At 41.8% G+C, this 12,725-nt stretch overlaps 1 protein-coding gene across 2 annotated transcripts in view; it reads right to left on the bottom strand.

Annotated features, from left to right (window-relative positions):
- MAPRE2 (microtubule associated protein RP/EB family member 2) overlaps nucleotides 1-12,725 on the bottom strand; it is a 104,872-nt gene that overhangs the window by 88,074 nt on the left and 4,073 nt on the right. Inside the window, exon 1 of one of the 2 annotated variants that reach the window (XM_075084975.1) lies at nucleotides 6,260-6,427. The exons of the other annotated variant lie outside the window; for it this stretch is intronic. Coding sequence (XP_074941076.1) covers nucleotides 6,260-6,331 — 72 coding nt within the window. The 5' untranslated portion in view covers nucleotides 6,332-6,427. Of the gene's footprint in view, nucleotides 1-6,259; nucleotides 6,428-12,725 lie in introns of those variants that run through there. 2 annotated transcript variants of the gene reach the window in all.

Genomic DNA, 12,725 nt, shown 5'->3' with positions numbered 1-12,725 from the left:
GTGGACCAGTGCACTAACTTGAAGGCACACGCATCACTTCTGCTCATTAGAAAAAAGCTAATTGGGAAGTTTCCAAGTTATTTTGCAGTATCGATTTGAATTTAAACTTCCACAACATTCTGCTCTGGAAAGATTCTCCTTTAGCACGCTGCCTGTAAGTACTGATCTGGAGGAGCACTAAACTAATTCAGTAGTATACACAATTTAAGCGTAGATACTTTTCTCGCTGCCTTTCCCAGACACGTTTTCTGTTTGCTGTCCAAACTAAGCAAGAAAAGTCACCACTTAACTGAAGAAATGGATACTTTGGATTGATTTGCCATTTACATGCACGCTATTTCCCATATAGTTGACTAAACTTCTATACTGGCCCATTTTTCACTTCTAAAAGATAAAGCCTGTTAGCTTAGATCGGGAAGCAAAACTCTGGCAGTTTTGGTGTTTGGTTTTTTTGTTTTGTTTTGTTTCCCACTTTCATAAACCTGCCAATATAGCAAATCCTGTGCAGAAGAACCAGTCTTACTGTTTCTTCTCAGGCACATACAACCTGCCCTAGACAACCTAGCCCCTGTTAATGTTCCTAGAGAAGCTTTCTTCAAACTGTGGCACTTTCTGTAGTGGTATCCTGCTAGTAGCTGTTTTTCTTTGGAGTGACCAGAGCGTTCTTCAACTGAGCCTGAAAGAGTGCTCCTGTCTGCATAAACTCACTCTTTGCATCCAGGGCCCCCAAGATGGCAACTATAATATATTTTCATGTACAACTGCTTTAGTAAACTGCGCTAGATATAAAATACACATGCAAAAGGTGAATATGCATTTTGGGCCTCTAAATAAGACTTCTGCAAATTGAATCCTTGTTTCCCAAGCATGTGCGCATTTAACAAAGCTGTTCTCTTTTCAGCAAGATTAGTCAGCTATTGGAAGTCCCTGTAACAAGATATTACTCAACATGCCCAAGGTGAATCAAGGTAGTGACTTGTGGAACAAATGAGCAGCTGGATAGCATCCACAGCTGAAGCATCCAACACCAGCTGAAAGCAGGTCTCTTTCTCACAATCCAATGAGCAGTTTATGTACGCTTGTGGTGCAAGTCCAATTCTTCTCCCTTTTTGGTAGTCAGCTTGCTTGTTAACTCACATAGCAAAAATGCAAGATTCAACCTACGCTTTCCCATAAGATTGATTTCCCTGCAGGGCCTGTCTCAGACTCTGCTGCACTCCGCTGTGACTCTTACGCCCTTCCATTCCTGGTCAAAACATGCCACACCTTCCACATGAGTCAACAGAGCAGGGCAGCATCTCCCACAGCAAGCTGAGAAACAGCCGAGAGGAGAGCCCTGCTATGCTTCTCAAACAGACCTTCACCTCAGCATTGGTTAAGATGCTCAGATAAATGCAGCCTTGGTCAAAAATATTATCAGGCATTGCAACAAGCTGCACTTGAGCTTGAATTAACTAGATCAGGCAAGGTCACTGCTAGTGAAATATTCTCAGGGACAAATTCTAATTCACCCAGATATTTAGTTAGCATACGCAAGACAGCTGGAAGCCTTTGCAACCATCTCAAATGACACTGTTTGGCACCTTATCAAACTAAATGCCTTTTGCCTGTTGAGAGCACAAGCACATCATTTTACTTCAGTGTTATTCTGTTCTCCCTCAGTGTAATGTGTCAGTTTTGAGAAGCTGCTGTATCCCAGAGAAGACTGTCAGGGTTCAGCTTTCCTACTCATTTTTGATGACAAATTGATGTTGAAGTTTAATTTTCAGAATATGAAAATGATCGAGATAATGTATTTTGAAATAAAAGGTGTGTAAAGAACAATACAACTGAAGCTGTCTCAACTTTAACCAAGTGACACTATGTTACACTGGGAAGTGTGCTATTTTTAATCCCAGAAATATCCCTGCTTTCCGTAGCCAGTAGAGATGCTTACAACCTTCTCGTTTGAAGTGCTGTATTCTTTCCCCTACTATTCCATACTGGAAAACAGGACATGTAAGCCAGCGTAACTGTTTTCCGACACCAAGAACTCAATAAATTCAGGAACACAAGTTGTTGCTTCTTTTACAGTTGACTTGTTAATTTGGAATAAGGCCACAGGTTTTGGCAGTCCACATCCCAGAAGAGGTGGGCCTGTCTCTGCTTGATACCAATGGAAAGGCATCTGGTAGCACAGTGAGATAATCCAACTCAAAGAGCTATGTTTATACACTCAGAGCTATTTATTTTACTGTTGTGGGGCTTTGCTGTGCGTACACACCATGGGGCATGCTGGGAGTGAAACCCCTCCGTGGTCAATGTAACGCACAAGCGGAAAACAGGAGATGCCCAAGCAAAGAACTGAGCTCATGCCAGGGACTCAAACCAAAAGGCAAGAGCCGCAAGGAATGAAAATAAACTCTCCTGGGGACAGCACAGAATTTCTTCTAACTTCAGAAGCCAAAAAAAATTAGAGAGCTACAAAAGATAGGAGGGAAGGACCGTACTGCACAGGATACATCAGGCATGGAAGGCATATATTAATGAAGAGCTTTAACCTCACCTACCAGATCTCTCTCTTATTGGTAAGTGCTTTTATTTCTAACATGTACTTCTATGTTCTAATGAAATCAGGTTTGTGGGCTGGAAGCCTCTAACACCTCACTTATGCTCATATAATAGAAACGAGTGGGTGGTTCCCCCAAAAACCTCAGGCTGGCTCCAGACCCTGCTGCAGCACTCTGCAAGCGCACAGGCCAATACCCAGCTCCCATTGATTACGTCCAAGCAGGCTCACCAGCACCTTCCAGGACCAGCCTGCACGCTATAAGAAAGGCAGAAATACCATTCAGTTTTACCTCAGACATCTGAGTAAACCTTTTCCTGCAATTTCAAATTTTAGAAGTGAGTTTTCGAATGTAAACAGATCATCATGAAAAAATACATAGCTGAACACCCTACTGCACAGCAGGACATATACAGGAATTTACTCAGAGGCCCTATACCCTGTACCACCAGTCTTAGTGGATTTAAACAGATGCATTTAGGCTACTGCATACACACACTTTTTTATGTCTTATTCTACATCACTGAACTCCATAAAACCTGGAATATCATCTTCATGGTCAAAGAGCAGAAGGCAGAATTTTGCATTTCTTAGAGGAGCAGACAGCGAATGCTGTAAAAAAGCAGCATCAGCTCCTCTGTGCCACATTGTTTTAATGGACAGAACTGTACCAGTAGCTACGCGTTCCTTTCATAGGAAGACAAGAGATATCACTGCCATCCGTCAGACAAACGTTTCTTGTTGGTCTGTTCCACAGCTACATAATAAGTTCCCTGTCATTTGACAAGCCTATCATAGGATTTCTCTATCTGGTTTTCTAACATAATCACATGTTGCCTGTGGTCCCTGTATCCCAATGAAGGATTATTGCTGCAGCAGAGACAATATATCATCCTAAAGTCATACGCAGGATGCTAGTCACATCCTTTACCTGATGCGGCTGTCACGCATCTTACAAACACACCTCAGAAACATTGCCTCAGTCCGAGTGACATCTGCATGGTAGTTATATTCCTTTCTCAGTTTGTCGTTTACATCTCAGTTACCTAAGGAGAGTTTTTATTGAATACCGCATCCTTTGCGACTCCCCTTCCAGCTTGCACAAAGGAGCTGAACTTCAGGCCTCTTCCTGGGAGCCTCCCTCCACAGGCCACCCACACCGGCCCCTTCTCCACAACCACCCCTCCACCCACCCCAGCCAAACCTGCAAGCCCCCCCACAACCTTCCCCCAGCTTGGCTCCGAACACACTTGTGTTGCCATGCATGAATTAAGGAGGGAGAATCCAGAGCAAGACTTAATTTTAGCAGCCACCCAAATATGATGAAGTTTTATGCTTGAACCTTCTGATAGCAAAATTACTGAAATGTGAAGGGACTAACAGAAAACCACGTCTCAGAGTAATCCAGCTGTCAGTGTCAGCCTTCATACAGCACCTAAAAAATGAGTTACTAAGAGATTGTCACTCCCCATCCGCCTCTTAATTACTCATCTTGCCACCAAGAAGTCATCTTTGTGGACTTTCTGCATTTCGTACGTATGTGGCTCCAATAAAATCAGATCAGGAGAGGAAGATGGCACCCTAAGGCTTGTAGTCTGGCTACTCAAAAGTAGCCTTTTGAAGATTTAAATTTATCAAATACATTAAGTAACCAGCCACAGGACAGTCAGTGCCCCCTGACTCATTTGTATTGAATAGCACGAGTGTCAGAATTACCCTGGATAAGTATCTTATTCTATAAGTATTGCTTTTCAGGTCACAAAATGACGGAAGTCACTTTAATCCCTGCTTAGAGGGGTGACCAAATTTACAAACACGTTAAACTACGCAACAATGTTAAGTAACTCCACATTACCCACTTGAAAAAGCTCAAACTTTCTCCCTGATTTACAAAAACCATCCAAAAGTATCCAAGAGCAGAGACAACTAAGATTCTCTGCCAGTATTGACAGTATTTTCTTCTTTCTTCATCTCTCCCACTTACTGTACTAACACAACAAAAAATAACAGCAAATTTTTTTAACAGTTTGGTCTATATCAGGCACTGAAAATAAATGCAATGCACTTAAAAATACCTATGAACAATCTAACTGCAGCATGTCAACCTCCCGGAAGAGTGGCAGCAGATAAAGCCACGGGGACTCCCTTGCAGGAGACAGCTATGCTGTCAAACAAGACTCCTCTCACCACAATCCAGCACAGCCACCATTTGTTACATATCAGTAAAAACACATGGTAAAAAGCAGAAATTACCACACTGCCCAAGTTAAACATCCTACAAGTTTAATATTGACAGAAAAAGCTCCAAAGAGAAACCACAGCATTATCAAGGTGGAAAAGCATCTATTAAAATGCAAGATGCATTTATTTTCTCATGTCTACTAATCACACAAAGCCAAAATGCTCTGACAGCCTCTCCAACTTACATCATACCATTTTGCCCGAGAGGCCATCCGTCAGCTTTTTGCCAGCTACATTAATTCACAGTTTTGCTTACAGCTTGAAAAACAGAACACATCAGCACCACCAGTTTTGTGGAAACCATTACTCTGGTTATTTTCATAGCACATGGTAGTTATACTAGACTCTGGAGAGCAACTAGTAGACTAGTGTCCCTCAAATACTTCCCATGTTTTGGGTGCAACAAGTAACAAAAATATTAGTGATGTCTACTCCTTCCAGATTGAAGGCTCACAAGAAAAACTTATTACTCATCTCCTCCGTTCTAGTTATGTATAGGTAAAGTAATTGGAGGAAAAAAGTTCACTTTTGAGACTCTTGTTTCTGGTTGCTCATTAAGTTTTCAGAGAAGTCCAGACTTTCTTCCATTTTCCCAGAGGCCTGAAAGTAGCTCCTAAAAGTATTTTCAAGGTTCATTCCCCTCTCTCCAATTCCTTACAGTTCTGCTTTACTATCACACCAGCAATAATCCCAGGGCTAGGTAACCAGTGTAATGAGATAGGTGGTTTTTTTTTTAATCCTGACCGTTCTTGGCACATCATGATACACACTTTTTGATACAATGCATTCAACTTCAGTGGATGATTATGAAAGATTTCACCCAGTCATCTTGTAAACTGATACAGACCTGTCTACCAAATTGTTGTACCAACCTGAACACCTGTGTTGAATAGCAAATAGCACCTAATCTCATTGAGGGACATCCACAGTAACTCACAAGACCTCTCCTGAACAGAATAAATGAAGCAATTATTTATATGTATACATAAGGAAACAGTGATACACTACAAAGCGAAAATTATGCCAGGATTCCTGGGTGTATCAAAAAGTCATGACTAAGTCAAAGCAATTGTGCAATAAAGCATAGCATATCTTTTATTTGTATGCTTGAGAAATTAATATTGGTGTGACTTATGAACAACAGCACAATTACAACAACCACATTAACCTTAGTGTTGTGGTCAGGTGGTGCAAATTAGCCCTCAAAGTCATCAGTCTTGAAAGCCTGACCACCCCATGACAAATAGCAACCTCTCCAAACTCTAAGAAGTTTGGGGATGTCTTTTTAAGGCTGTTTTTCCTCCATTTGAGTTAATGTTACAGGAATACAAAGCTACAGAGAAGACAACTCCAATTATACATGGCAGAGAAGATACAGACCTTTGAAAAAACAGTAATACACAACTTTCTACCACAGAAATATTATGTATAAAAATGAACTAAAGTAGTAAAGCAGACTCCATGACTTACCTTACTTTGCTGTTTCAAAGATCCATTTAGAGGAGCAGCCCCACTATGGGAACCTTTAGGAGGCCTTGACATAGTAGGAGTTTTCTTTCTCCTTTTTGGTTTGTTTGTTTTTTTTTTTTAGAAGCTAAAACCTGTTAAATGAAACTGCTGGTTGTCACAGACTGACAGAGCAGAGCTTCCCCTAGAAAACTTCCCTTTATAAACCATACCATGGGTGTGGCTAAATGACTAGCTCCACCCTTCATCCCATTTAGAAACCCAGAGAACCTATAAAAAACTTCAGTGGAGCAAGATAATAATTTTGTCAGCTTATCATACTCTCTGTTTTAAAAAAAGTGGATAATTAATGGATAGTTTCACAAGCTAATAGGAATAATGTAGATAAATAAAATTAAAGTTGTCTCTAACATTTGAAGTTCTTCCAGCATGTTCTACAAACATTTAGTGGGTGAGCTTGCTCAGTTATTTGCTTTTTAAAAGCACTGCTGTAACAATCTGAGGGAAGTCTAACAGCTTTTTATTGTTTATTTGTAGTAGAGATGCATTATAGTGAAAATCAACACATCTATGTACTTGCAACAATTGCCACTTGCATCACCTCTTGATGAGCATCCACTGGCAGTGAAGGCTCCTGTTTTCATCCCTGTCATCATCATAAAGATGATGCAAGATCAAACCTCTTTGCATGCTTCTTTAAATCAGACACGTGCCCTCACTGTGGAGAAACCACCACCAATAAAAACTAGAATCTGTTCTTTTGTCCTCTAACTACATCTTAAAAGAAAAAGTCAACCTCCTTTTTTTCTGGAGGCCAAATTGAAGAGGATGGGGACATGGACTAGAATGTTGCCACCAGGGCAATATTGCCTGCAGAGTTATATATTGCCTTGGTGTGTAATAAAAACACATCTAGATGCCGGCACTCTTGTTTCTTACTCAAGTTTTTGTACTAGCCCAACTGATAGTTATTGCATTTAAGAATACAAGTGTAAGGAACTATAAGCATAGTGCTTGAGGGGTTTTTTCACTGAATACTTGAGATTATCCTGGCACTCCTGCAGGAGCTTGGGTGTGAAATCAGATTTCTTGAGGTGTTTGGCAGGAGCTCAACTATGCTTCTATCATCTGGGTTTGCTTTCAAGGGAGTGATTAGGAAATTATGTTCTTGTTAACAAGATCTGTGAAAGTAATGGCTATTATGCCCAACATTTCCTGTGTTTAAGCTGGAGTGATTGTTCCATCTTGATATGAAGAGTTGAGGTGTTTTCTGGAGAATTAGTGATTTGGGCCAAATCTTAACTTTGAAAAGTGTTACAAGTGGAACATTCATCCCTTTGCACAGTACCAGGTCATTTCTGTCTGAAAATGCTAACTGGTCTTTAAAATACATGTATCCATGTGGAACTTTTACTACAAAATTAGAATATAAGCTTAATATTGCCTGTGCTCCTCTTCCCCCACCTCCCAAAATGTCAGATGGAGGAAGAAAGCCACCTTCATTGTAACAAGAAATTCTGCTTAATAAACTACAGCGTTCACTTTTTATTGCTTCTGTACTTCTGCAGGCAAAATAAAGCATCTTTTACTTTAAAATCCATATTTAAAGGACAGATACGCATGTCCCTTTCTGTAGCTGAAAGTCTGTAATCTCATGCTCTACCATTCGTGAATGCAAAAATTCTGCAGCATTCTCCGAGGGCAATAAAACCATGTCACCCTTTGAAGTCCCACAATTCTGGGAAAAAGATAACATCTTGGTGAGCTCACAAATTAAACATAGCATGCAAGAGTAAAGAAAGCAGTTCTATTTAAACGCAGAGTTGGGAGAAATAGAGACGAGCTCATTTTATTCCCTACCACTGTAAGGTCCTCTAGCAGAGGTGCGCACCATGGGCAGGCTTCCTCTCTCTCTCTTTCAGCAATGACTGACAAAACAGGTCAGGTCTGACATCCTTGGTTGAATTCTCACTTCTTTTGAATTGATGTTCCCCAGGTATAGTGGGGGAATCCACAGGTGTGGGTGGAAGGAGCAGGAATATCACAGGAGATGGGCAGGACCAGAAATCAGAATGCGAGTACTAGCGTGTGGTGCTCAGCGCAGTCAGCTCCGTACTGCTGCATTTCCTAGACTGGGGCTTGAAACCATGCTCTGTTTAGAAATACAGGACTGGGAAGATACCAGAGATGATGTAACCCTTTATGAAGATGGTGAAGGGTTTAGAGGAGCAGCTAAAGTCACTTGGTTTGTTCAGCCTGGAGAAGAGGAGACTGAGGGGAGACCTCATCATGGTCTACAGCTTCCTCACAAGGGGAGAAGGGGCAGGCGCTGATCTCTTCTCTCTGGTGACTGATGACAGGACCCAAGGGAATGGCAGGAAGATGTGTCAGGGGAGGTTTAGGCTGGATATTAGGAAAAGGTTCTTCACCCAGAAGGTGGCGGAGCACTGGAACAGGCTACCCAGGGAGGCAGTCACGGCGCCAAACCTGATGCTTTTCAAGAAGCACTTGGGCAACACCCTCAGACACATGGTGTGAATTTGGGGTTGTCCTTTGCAGGGACAGGAGTTGGACTTGATGATCCTTGTGGGTCCCTTCCAAATCAGGACATTCTATGACTCTATGATGCTTTAACTTTTAAAGGATCTGCTGTTTTACATGGTAGTAACTATACCCCAATACTAAAACATGAAATGGTGATACTGAGCATGGTCTCAGCTGTAGCATCTAGCAAATAAAATCAAGAGAGAAAATGCTAAGTGCCTGGGATTCGCTCCTAATAAACCCTGCACATGGAAAAAAAGCTTATTTTCTGAATATCACTACCACCTCTTAGAACTATAAGGGCACACCTGCACTGCCTGCCAGAACTACTTTATTACCATCCTACTGCCAAACACGGCATTAGGTTTCTGTAAAAGCAAGCACACTTGTTGCCATTATAACTGCAGGAAATTGCTAAAGCTTAGTTGACCAGGTCATATTTTAGCAGCCAAAACTAGGAGAGGTGAGTACACAACTGCATGCAAGGGTAAGTAGGTTAGTCCTCACTGAGAAGGTCCTTCAGTCATACTCATCTCTATTGATGTCACTTGCTTTTGCCAGCTGCTACCATGCAAAGGTAAGCCTTAAAAACACATATGCTTTCCTGAGCAAGGACGGCTGCAAGAGTTTCTCAAAATCTACTCATACGTAGCATCAATGTTTAAACTACAGAATTAGTCTGACTGCTGATACCTCAGGTCCAGGGGAAAATTTAGACTGAGTTTCAGTCCCACTTTGCTCCACAGTCCCCTCCCTCATCACAGCTGCCTAGATCAAAAGCTCTTGGTTTGATAAAGCAGTGTGTTCAAGCCTTGAACGCAATAACTGCTTCTCATCCCTCTTGGTAAGGCACAGCATTCCCTGGCTCCGCTGCACGGCTGGCATAAGGCTAACCTGAAAACCTCTGCTGTACCGCTTTCCTGGTGCCTTGCCTTTCCTACTGAGCCCATGATCAAACTGGAAAACAAGAGTTAGCAGCCAAACAGCAACCAAGGCTCTGCCTGGTAGAAAAGGGGTTTAAAGGGTCACTGTTACAGCATCACAGCCATTCACAAGGAGGAACCCATGTCAGCAAGGTACATGTGAGAATTAAAAGGGAGTCCTGTGGTGTCAGAGTGTTCAGCTGTTAACTGAAATGTTGGTGGTTTGAGCCCACCCAGCGACAAGTTCCCCCTTCCTGCCCCATGGCCGGGAGGTTGGAATGAGATGACCTTTAATGTCCCCTCCATCCCAAACCATTCTATAAAAAGAGGAGGCTATCCAGTCCCCGGAGCAAAGGCAGCGGAAGGAAAAATGCAAACTGACTAAACGAATGCCAATTTTGTGGTGAAGTCAGGATGCAGCTAAGGGGAAGAGACACAACTCAGATAAAAGTGGTGAAATATCTTCTAAGAGGGACTGTATGAGAAAGAAAGAGACACCCCAGAGTGGCAGCACTGAATGGGCGCAGGGTTCTTTCCAGGCACAAAAACAACCCCAAAATGGCTGAAAGCCCAGACCTTTTGTTTTCTTAACAGTTCGTTGTCATCATCTGGAACCATTTAATCTGCACTTCAAAAGTCTTCCAAGAGACAGCCAACCTAGTGCTGCTGTTCAAAACTTCTAATGCAGTTTTCTTCTGACGTTCTGCAGGCCATTTTCAGCTGTACCTTGCAACCCCTGCTTCCCCTACAGAAATAAATATTCCTAGCAAATTTGCTAACAAGGCATAAAGAGGTTCACGACCAATTGCCAAAGTCTAGTCTCTCGTATCTCTAAATTTCCTGCCTTTTTAGTAAATATTTATCGTGATTGCAATTGACACCAAAGCTCATGAGGGAGTTAAAGGGTTACTGGAGTTGAAAGCAGTAGAATAGAACAGACTATAAGCAGTTACTGCAATTACTAATGGCTGAGAACTTGAGCTGCAGGAAGAAGATGTGGAAATTTGCAGGGAAAAAAAAAGAACAGTTGTAAGGCTTAGTCTGTGTATGTTGCACACTTTATTTATATCAGGGCTTTTAAATATCCAATTATTTGGTAATAATGAAATTATTTACCTTTACAGCAGACCTGTAGACTAACCTGTGGAAGTGGAAGAGAGATGCATGAGTGGGATGTCCTGCCCTGGCCACTAATCACTCCAGGGAAACCCCAAAGCACACAATGCTGTGTAAGTACCAGATGCCAAAGCAAGCATTTGCTCTGCTGGTGCAGTCTAGTAGTTGAGTTGAAACAGTAATCCTGATAAGATAGGAGCTCTCTCCTGCCTCTGTGATTAGCTTAATTACAAACAGAAGTCACCTGTTCTCCTTTTGTGTGTTTAGGTCTATTCATACTAACAATGTGCTCCTGCCATCTGCCACTGAACTACTTCCAATTTTACATAGCAAAGCAGGCAATATTCTCCAGTGTTTGAAAATGTATTTATTTGGCTATCACATCCACAAGATCAAACCATTGCCAAACAATATTTGCATTTGCAGGTATTCCTGCAGGACAATGTCTTCTGAACTAATACCAGACATGAAGAACTCAAGACTGATAGAAATCAAGAGAGGTATTAATCTATTGCCTCAGTTTTGCCTCTTAGTCTGGGTCTTTGCCTCTGACTTGCAAATATGCTTAGATTCAGAATTGTAAGTTTGTCAAGGGATGCTGCATTCACAGCAAAGATGAGTCATGAGATCCAAGGTTAGTTTCAAGTGCCATATTGTAATGAAGCTTCAAGAATAAGTTTACTCATGGCGTTTCTATTTAGTCTGAATATTGTAAAGCTAAACAAAACATATTGTTTTCCTTTGATAAAACTTGACATGCTTTGGTTGCAGTGCGATTCAAACTGTCTGAAGAGATTGTTACTACTATATATTCAACCCAGTATTAATTGGGACATAAAATGGTTACCAGATCAAAGCCTATTTTAATAAAATTCCTCTGTAAGAAGTAGCCTGAGAAGATATTTGGCCATTTCACATTAGATGTTGCACAACCAAACCACACAGTGAAACGAGAGACAGATTTTTTCCTTGCTGGCTTCAACAACTCTATGAAGAATTACTAGACTAGAACAACTGAAGCTTATAGCTGATAGACCTGCACGTTACATCCTTCTTCCCTTCTCACTGTGCTGTACCACAACGCTCCCCTGTCCAATCTATGCAGGATTTGTTTTTTTTTCTGGCAACTTGTTATTTTTATGTGGCTTGGCATTGGTAATTAGATCAACCTGAAAGCTTGTCATTTCCGTATGGTAGATTACCCAGTGTAAGGACCCTACAAATTTTATCCCTTCAGGAAAACAGAGTAAATTTGATTAAATGATATACTCAATATCTGAAATTGCCTTGCTGGAGAAATACTACCGGCTTCTTCAGGCAAGGTGGAAAAGTAACTTGGTGAGCCATTCTCAGAAAAGACTGGGTTAAAGATTAGGTTCCTGTAAAGCATTAGAACTGTTCCTAAAGTTTAAATAGGATAAATTTGGAATCTGGGATCATTAAAGGTTCAGTAGAATGAAACTGGATGAATGCAAAACTCTTTAGCAAGACGCAGGAACTTCTGGGACTGAGGAGGCATTCAACCAGGATCAAGGCTCTCCCCACCAACCCTTCCATGTTTCTGCCTTCTCTACCACCCCTCCTCCTCCTCTTCACCACCATCAGGCATCTTTACCAGACCACTGTGGAGCACTGTCCCCTCTTTAGGGCAGCAGCTGCTGATCAGATTGTAGCATACTTTCCCCACCTGAAGTCCTGCTCTTGCTATAGGGGCTCTGTTAGGCAGCAAGGTTGCTTTCCTTCAGCCTTTTTAAAACACTTTTTGGCCATAATAAAAATAGCACAGGGCAGCCCTGCTGCTGGCTGCCAACGCTGGGCAGTGGTCCCAGAACAGGCCTGCCCCTTAATCCTGCCTGTCCTGCGACTGTGCACTGGGGCTATGGTTC

This window comes from Phalacrocorax aristotelis, chromosome 2 (genome assembly GCF_949628215.1).
Source record: "Phalacrocorax aristotelis chromosome 2, bGulAri2.1, whole genome shotgun sequence".
Classification (NCBI taxonomy): Eukaryota; Metazoa; Chordata; class Aves; order Suliformes; family Phalacrocoracidae; genus Phalacrocorax; species Phalacrocorax aristotelis.
Note: the sequence above shows the minus strand (reverse complement) of the source record. Positions and strands in the feature narration are given on the sequence as shown.